The 9402-nt window shown below is 41.6% G+C and overlaps 1 protein-coding gene across 1 annotated transcript; it reads left to right on the top strand.

Moving 5' to 3' along the window:
* Nucleotides 1-1116: 1116 nt before the first annotated feature.
* Nucleotides 1117-8394, top strand: RTP4 (receptor transporter protein 4). Its single transcript, XM_027109163.1, has 3 exons — nt 1117-1325; nt 1383-1554; nt 3721-8394. The coding sequence occupies exons 2-3, from the start codon at nt 1400-1402 to the stop codon at nt 4883-4885; spliced, it is 1320 nt and encodes a 439-aa protein (XP_026964964.1). The 5' UTR covers nt 1117-1325; nt 1383-1399; the 3' UTR covers nt 4886-8394.
* Nucleotides 8395-9402: the final 1008 nt, after the last annotated feature.

Genomic DNA, 9402 nt, shown 5'->3' with positions numbered 1-9402 from the left:
CAAAGATGGCTCCCACACCTGCTCGTATACTGCGTTACATGATAATTTACACAGCGAAAGGCAGAGTTAAGTAATCTTTTCATTTGGCCTAGAGTCCTGCCTCACGACCCAGGATATCTCAGTAGACCAAATCACTAGGTCAGGGTTTCACGATGGTTCTTCCCACTGGCTCCAGAGTGCCAACCTGGAACCCAAAACACCATTCTGAGCTCCCTCTGAGCTCTCCTCAGGGAGGGAGGTGGCTGGAGACATCACAGGTTTAGAATCTCACAGGACGGGGTTCAAGTCTCACTTATGTTGCTTACCAACCGGGTGGCTTTGAACAAGGGACCTCCACTCTCTGTGCCACTCACCTGAAAAGTACCAGGAATAATCCCCCCCTAAGGGACTGTGGTGAGGTCTCATCAGGTGCACGAAAGGAGCCTTGGACACGTGCTCCCCCGCACCGGCCCCCCCTACCCAGTATCTACACGAGGGCGTGAGCATCTATGGGCGTAGGAACTTATTCTTAGTCGATGTTACTTGTCCCAATGCCGAGCATAGTGCTTTGCCTAGCGCACAAATAAGAGAAAAATAAAACAAAAACTAACTTATAGGTGCCTCCAGAATCCAGACCAGAGTTTTGTACTCAGACATCCCTTAGCAAGACCTGTTCACAAACTAGCAAATCCCTGCTGCCCCCTGTCCTCAGAACAAAAACTTGCTCTGTGTACTCAAACAGTCTGAAACAAAAGTCAAACCTGGAGTCTGTCATACAGAGTGAAGTAAGTCAGAAGGAGAAAAATAAATACCGTATGCTAACACACATATATGGAATCTAAGAAAAAAAAAAAGGTCATGAAGAACCTAGGGGTAGGACGGGAATAAAGACACAGACCTACTAGAGCATGGACTTGAGGATATGGGGAGGGGGAAGGGTAAGCTGTGACAAAGTGAGAGAGTGGCACGGACATGTATACACTACCAAACGTAGGGTGGATAGCTAGTGGGAAGCAGCTGCATAGCACAGGGAGATTAGCTAGGTGGTTTGTGACCACCTAGAGGGGTGGGATAGGGAGGGTGGGAGGGAGGGAGACGCAAGAGGGAAGAGATATGGGGACATATGTATATGTATAACTGATTCACTTTGTTGTAAAGCAGAAACTAACACACCATTGTAAAGCAATTATACTCCAATAAAGATGTTAAAAAAAAAAGGAGGTGACGTGTACAGACGGAGAAACTGAAACTTGACGGAGAAACTGAAACTTGACGGAGAAACTGAAACTGTTTTTTCTTCTTCCTGGAAACTGAAAGTTATTGTCAACATAACTTAAGGACACACAAGTTTCCTTGTGTGTCCTTAAGCAAGTTGTGTATTGTTTTATGATTCAGTTTCCTGGGGCCTCAGAGCAAGAGAATGGTTTTGGATGTTGGGACATGGGAGCAGACATTTCAAGAACTGATCTGGCAGGAGAAACCCCAGGCAAGATGGACCCTGAAGATGGATGGGAACCTTCAGCCAGACTGTGCAGCCCCAGGGTGGAAGCAATACAAGCAGAGAGCATTTGGCAGGTATGTGAGAGTCTGTCCAGCCATGGGCCTTTCTGAGCCAAGAGGTTCAGCTAAGCATTGATGATTCTTTTGAGAGCTTGTTAAAAGAATATGTGTCACCAGGCTCTTCATGCTTTTATAATCACAGTGTTCTTTAAGATGGAAATGATAAGGCTCTAAGCCTCTATTTTGCTTAATGGTAGGAAATTTTTTCTTTTACTAGGCTTTCTCCTTAAGTATTTCTGGAAATCCCCAGGGAATACCATAAATCTGCCCTCCTATTCTCTCGCCACAATTTATTCCAGACTGCTTCTATATAGAGACCTGCTCTCCCCCATCAGTCCTGTCTGGCTTCTCCAGGCTGCAGCAGCCCTACGAGCCTAGTCCTGGTCAGTACCAGCCTAGGAAGACTGGGGCCTTCCTTTATAGCCCCAAGAATTGATTAAGGCCAAGCAATGGCTTTGAACATTACTTTACTGAAGGCCTGAAGATAATAGGAGGGATTGATGCTGCAAGAAATGAAAACCTGGTTCTTTGCGTCCCTAAATACTGCCCCTCCCTTATTGTCTGTCTCCCTCTTTAACTTCCAATGAGCCTCTAAGTTGCAGGAACCAGCTTCCTTGCCCATGCAGAAGGGTGAGAAATGCTGACTTGGACAAGACTTGGACAATCAAGTCTTCTCTTTTTATATGACATGCAGGGACTTTCGCTTCACTTTCCACCCCACCTGTTATCCTGCTTCCCTGCCTGCCCCCATCCTGCCTCAGGTGTCCTCTGTTCCATTCCTTATGGGTTATTAGCCATGCCATAAATTTTCAGACTTCTATACCCTTGTCTATGATGTTCTGCCTGTTCAGCAGGCCCTTTCTTCCTCCCTCCCTCCCTACTTGTCCCTCAAGGACTAACTCAAGTACCCTGGTCTTCCTAGGGACAGTAAGTGTTCCTTCTTCTCCATTCCCGTAAGACAGTGAATGGTTCTCTCTTTCTTTCTTTCTCTTTCTCTCTCTCTCTCTCTCTCTCTCTCTCTCTCTCTCTCTCTCTCTATATATATATATATATATATATATGTTTGTAATACATTTATAAATAACGTATGTTCACATATTACATACTACAGAACATATATATTCATATATAATTATTTTTAGCTGCAGAACCCATTGTTTACATGAAGCTTCCCGGGGCTCTACAGAACAGTTTTCAAGCCGTTGGCCACAGCCCACATAGCAGTCATTCTGTTCTGCTTGGAACCTGGTGAACTATGTAAGAGTCTCTCTTTGCACCAGCCAGAGCTCTTTGAGGGACTCATGATGTCTTTTATCAGTTTGGCACTGCCACAAATGGACAGGTGCTTCTCTTGTTCAGATGAATTGACCTGATAGTCATACTGAGTTGGGAAAAGCAACGGATCAGCATAGTTTTAGAAAAATATCAACCAGCTTTTGAAAAGCACTTTGTAGTTTACAAAATGCTTTCACATATATTGTCTCATTTAATGTTGACAATATAACCCTTGAATATTTTTCCCTTTAATATTTTATGGATGTAAAAATTGAGGCTTAGAGTAGTGCTTTTTCCAAAGTCCCCCTGCTGTAAACTATGGACTTGAGTCTCCAACCCAAGTATTATGGTTCCAGGTCCTAAGTCAGGTACAAAGCTAACCACATTGCTCAACAGAGGTAATGTGGTATAGTAGGTAGATAATGTTGGGATTGGAAACATGGCTCTACCACTTAACTTTGTGTGTCCTTAAGCAAGTTGTGTATTGTTTTATGATTCAATTTCCTTATCTGCATATTGGGCTCAATAATGCCTACCTCAGAAGAGTGCTTTAAAGATAAAATGGGATAACATTGTAAAACACTGCCTCAAAATAGGTACTTTATAAGAGTTTTCCATGACCTTGTGAAGACCAAATTTCACTGGCAAATGGCAGAAATGTTTTTCCCTCTGAGACATCCAGAGGTGTTTTACTGGCAGAGGCAGACTTGGTACCACATATAGGTGGGAGTTCAATGGGCCACAGGAGAAAGCTTTATTAGAAATGCAGTCCCTCTCATTCTTGTCAAATTGGCAATATCACATACACTTTTTCAAGTTGAAAGGGTTCTTAGAGACCGAGGCCAGGCCCATTTCCCTGGCCTCGGTCAACAATCAGCTGAGGGCACGATGATCTGCTGTCTGTAGGTTCTGTTGTTCCTCATGCCGTCGAAGCTGGGCTTCCGCCCAAGTGCAGATCCTATTTCACATGTACCTGGAGCACCAGAAGTCCCAGGGAAAGGTGCTTGTGCGGCTCTTTGGTCAGAGGTGCCGGAAGTGTTCCCAGTCTCAATTTGAGAAGCCTGAGTTCTCCCTGGATAGCACCAAGAGGATTCTGAACAACCTGGTGCAGCGTATTCTGGAGAGATTCTACAGAAATGGCACCAAGAAGGTTCTGGAGATACCAGTGATCCAGGAGGTGCCTTTGGATGGGCACCATGATACGGTCAATTGTGAGGCATGTGCTCTGGGCTTCTGTATACAGAACTTACATAACTGCATGACAGAGCCAGCCAAATCCTCTCTCTCCTACATGAAGACTGGGAGCTCCTCTCCTCACCCTGGTGACATGTGTGGCCAAAACCAAGCTAGGAACCAGTCAGCTGAGGCAAAGGAGACTCAGGGAAGTGGGTATTCCTGCACCCATAAAGGCCCAGGGCCCAGCCATGCCACTGCTGGGATCCAAGTGCCTGGGAGACAGGCCGACTGCTTCACACCAGGGGCATACTGGCAGGCTGCACGGGGAACAGGCCCACAGCCCATCCGAGTAGCAGGATCACTTCCCCCAGGGTGGACAGACCCACGGCCCAGACAAGCAATAGGTCCATTACCTAAAGGGTTGGCACGTTCACAATCCACACTGGGGACAGGACCACAGACCCCCCGGCTGACATCTTCTCAGGCTATAAAGATGTCAGGCCAGCAGTTGACACAGGACGCACAAGCCACCCAAGGGGCAGGTCGTCAGGCCACAAAGGTGACAGACCCACAGCCCACACGGGGGACAATCCCAAGGGCCACATCAAGGTCAGACACTCAGGCTACAAGGAGGGCAGGCCCCTCACAACTGGGGTCAAACTCACAGCCCACACGGGGAACAGGCCCCACGGCTACATGTAGGAACTTCAGTGAAAGTCAAGCTCCCTGGGGCAGGCAGGAGAGGTGCTCACCTAGAGGGTCTGCTCGAGACAGCTCTTTCAGATTACCTCCTTCAATGTTACTAAATAATTCCTTGAACCAGGAGCAGCGGTTCAATTGGGGCTATGTCTGTGTTGTTGCTCTGTTTACCTTTTTTCTATGTAAATACCTATAAGTAGAATGATGAAAAAAGACTTGTCTTCTCTTGTCTTAATTCCATGGTAATCAATGAACTGGCTGCCATTTTAATATGACAGAATTTGCTTTGGGACCAATGCAGGGTCAAATTTATAGAATAAGAACTGGTTCCTGGACCTCTTTTGCAGATAGTTTAAAACATGACCTGGCAGATTAATAAATATTTGTTAAATCATTAAAAGATTTTTACTCATGCATTCACTCATTCATTGATATCAATATATAGAGACCATATCTTGACAAGAACTGAGGGTCCTGAGTTTCATCAGAAAGTTATTGTAGTAGGCTGAATAATGGTTCCCCCAAAGTGCCCATGTCCTAATATGTTACTTTACACGGCTAAAGGGACTTTTCAGGTGCGACTAATTTAAGGATCTTGAGATGAGGAGATTATCTTGTGTTATCCAAATGGGCCAAATGTAATCACATGGGTTTTTATAGGCGGGAGGCAAGAGGGTCAACGTCAGAAAAAGGAAAGTTAACTATAGAACCAGAGGTTGAAGTGATGTGCTCTGAAGGTGGAGGAAGGGGTCACAAGCCAAGGAGTGCAAGCAGCCTTTAGAAGCTCATAACGGCAAAGAAATATATTCTCCCCTAGAGCCCCCAGAAGGAACCAGCTCTGCTGACATATGACTTTAGCCAAGTGAGGCTGATATTAGACTTCTAACCTCCAAACCCATGAGAAAGTAAATTTATGTTGTTTTAAGGCACTAAATTCATGGTAATTTGTTACAGCAGCAACAGGAAATTAATACAGTTATCAGTATCACTGCAGGGATCAGGCAGCTATGTTTTGGGTATGCTTTAGCTTTAACAACAACAAAAAAGAGTATAGATTAGAAATATTGACATACACATCCCCTCTTGTTCTTTTTTCTCTCCTACATAAACCCACCCAAATATCCCCATCCTAAAGAGATTTTCTAAAGCATCATCAAATCAAAGGGAATCTATTTAGAATGGAGGTAGTTGGGTGGGCTTAAGTAGTTTGGTGACCCTTGGAGCTATCATATTCTCTCACTCCTTCTAGCATTGGATTGGGAATCATGTAAGAACGTGCCAGTCCTGAGATCTTGTGATGCATAGCTTCATCTTTCACTCTCTCTTTCCATCTGTCTGCTAGGCATTTCTACATGGTTCTCGTACTACCACCTCTACCTTCCCACATTCAAAATCAAGCTCATCAGCATCTCTGACTTTCTTGTTCAACTCTGCCCTAGTCACTCAAGCTTATCACCTTAGAGTCATTTTTAACTTCTCCTCCTTTTCACCAATGCTTATTATCCCTTCTTTTGTCAAGTTGCTCCCATCTCTTGCCACTAGGTTTTCCTATCAACCCCTCTCCCCAAACAGTTCAGGGACCTGGATTATTGAAATAATGAGGAGATTTGGATTTTACCTCATAGGCAGTGGGGAGTCATTGCAAGCATTTGAGAATATGGGCAATTTGAGTAGAATAACAGTTTAAAAATATTATATCTGTCTGGAAAAGAATGGAGTATAGGATAGAACCAGTTAGGATTCTGGCTTGAAATAGGAGAGTGGTAAACAAAGAGAGGGGTTCTTGTAGACAATAAATATCTTGAAGGAATTTGAAGACAATGAAAGGCAAGATGGCAGAAAACCCAAGGATGAAAACACTTCCTTCTTTTCTGGCCATCTCTTTTCATTGCCTCTCAGGCCACTCCCAACAGCACTCTCCATTTATATATGCCCCCATCCCCAAACCACTTTACTAAATATCTGCATTCCTCCTGTTTTCATACCTTTTTGCTTCTTTCATAAAGAACATACACATGAGGACTAGAGACTTTATTTCTGTCTTGGTTATGAGACATGACTGGTGCAGGTCATTATCCCCCCCTGAACCTCAGTTTCTCCATCTGTAAAATAGGTTAATGACTTCTAATTAAACATAGAGGATTGAACACATGCATTTCCTTCTGATCACTCTTGAAATCCCACTGCGTGACAGTAAAAGGGGGGGAAAAAGCATCAATTCACAAGGCAAAGAGCATGGGTGGAAGCTACAAAACAGATGGATTAGTGATGGGTTACTGACTTGCAGAGAGATCTGGAATACAAGTTAGGCAAAGGAAAACCAAGGTGCAAGGCAATTGATGTGGCACAATTTCATAAAAGTTCAAAAACTGTAGGCAACAAGTAGCTCTGAAGGTGGGTGTTAGGAAGCCTGAAGTGGAAGGATTGGTCGAAAGCCTTTAGAAAAAGTTCCATTTCCCCACTCCGATGCAGCCTTGTACCCACTCTTAACTCATTCCAGGGTGAGGAATGGAGGTTTATTCTCCGAAGACATTGACCCAGAGGGACTCTGGGTTTAGGAACTTGTGCATAGTTGAGGGAGGGGGTACCAACCAGCAATCAGAAAGTCTACATACTGACTAGAGGCACTCCCTTAGCCCACTACCAAATCTAGGAGCCAGCATTATATCCTACTAACCCTCCCCTCAAATACACAAAGAATGGACAGTTCATCATTAGGAAAACTGATCAGCTCAAGAGAGAGAAAAAAATACATATACTGAAATCGGGGAAGGGGGTTCCTCCAATGGAATTACCAACTCAGATCATATAGTACTGTAGTACATATTTATTGAAAAAAAATCTGCGTATAAGTGGACCCATGCTGTTCAAACCCATGTTGTTCAAGCGTCAACTGTATATGTAAACTACTAGAAATAATAAGGGGAAAAATTCTGTATGCAAGGAAAGAAAGACATGTTTTTGGCTAAGAAAAGGTATGAGATATGGAGATGCATTTTTGTTAATGGAAAAGAAAGTAAATTTGTCCTAAAGTAATACTGATTATTTCAGAATTGAAAAGAGGACAACAGAAAAATAGAGGACAAATTATGGACATATCTATATCTGTAACTATAGAGAGAGAGGGAAATTAAGCATGAGCATGGGAAATTTTACCTTGTCTAATCAAGCTGGCTAAAATTGAATTGTTATTAAAAGTGTTTCTTAAATAAGCCTTAATATTAATAGTGTACTTATATAAAACTAAAACTTGATTTTTTTTTTCATATACTGAAAAGACAAAAGTTTTACTGGACTGTTGGTCTGCTCCTGATAAGAGACTGTGAAAGGTTTTTCTTTACCTATTAAATAACCTTCCTAAAAAACAGAAGTTCTGTGTTTTATCAAAATAATTTCCTGTGCTTCATGTCATCTTAATCAGGTCTTTGGTAACTTAAGAAAAATGAATCTTCTCAATATTAAGAGTGAAGTTTTGTTAACAACTATGTAACATTCTATATTTGCCTTTGAAGCACTTTACTCTCACTTTGTCACATAGATTATTAAGTATTGTTTATTAATAATCTGGGATCCTATTTAGTCAAGTATCCAAACCTTTTGATATTTTTCACAAAATTCCCAAAATTAAATTCTAAATAAAGTCTTTTTGACCTCGAACTAATTTGGGGATTTCCCAGAGGGCCCCTGGAACATCTCAAAAGATTTGTTCTCTCTCCTTTTTTTAAAAAAAAAATTGATGTATAATTGTTTTACAATGCTATGTTAGTTTCTGGGGAACAGAAGAGTGATTTAATTATATATGTATATTCTTTTTCGTATTTTTTTCCATTATGGTTTATTACAGGATGTTGAATATAGTTCCCTGTGCTATACAGTAGGACCTTGTTGTTCATCTATTTTATATATGATAGTTTGTATCTGCTAATCCCAAATACCTAATTTATCCCTCCATCACCCCCTCTCCCCTTTGGTAACCATAAGTTTGTTTTCTATCTCTGTTACTCTGTTTCAGTTTTGTATACAGATTCATTTGTATTAATTTTTTAGATTCCACATATAAGTGCTACCATATAATATTTGTTCTCTCTCTTTATAGAGGAGAGATGATGAACTAATTAGGCTTGTTTGATATGTTGGATTATGTGAGAAGCATTGCCAAATAAATGATGCTAAACCTTCTTAGATTATATTTGTGTGGCTACATGTTATTTATATGTGTTCTAGAAATTGTATAAAATCTGATATGTCCTGGTATGTTATCATTTTTAATTCTAATTATTATCTTGAAGTGTTGTGTGTTACAGAAATAAGCACATTTCCTTGTCAACTGCATTATAATGAACTCTCATGAGGTCTTTAACCATGGCCATTTTAAAGTCTTTGTCATTTACAGAGAGTTACTCTTTTACTTTTATGCTTTTGCAAATATGTTTCATTTTCAGAGAGATTCATGGAGTGGGCTCAAACAAGTACTCTAGAATACAGGTTTCTGATAACTTTAAGATCATAAAACTGAACTGGGTAGGAATTTCCAGAACTCATGGAAAAACTGGATTCAAGCAGAACAAGGATTAATAACGTGGGACTGAATGAACTGATGAGGATGATTATAATTTTATGATTTTTATTTGAAACACTGCTGATTTTTAAAAATGTTTTAGTTTTTCCAGATTTGAGGGAAACCCTACCTCTTTTCTCTTAAGCTATCAACAA

Source organism: Aethalodelphis obliquidens, unplaced genomic scaffold, assembly GCF_003676395.1.
Source record: "Aethalodelphis obliquidens isolate GAN/ISIS:26980383/991018 unplaced genomic scaffold, ASM367639v1 scaffold1, whole genome shotgun sequence".
Lineage (NCBI taxonomy): Eukaryota > Metazoa > Chordata > Mammalia > Artiodactyla > Delphinidae > Aethalodelphis > Aethalodelphis obliquidens.
The sequence above is the reverse complement of the archived record's forward strand: the minus strand, read 5'-3'. Positions and strand labels throughout refer to the sequence as shown.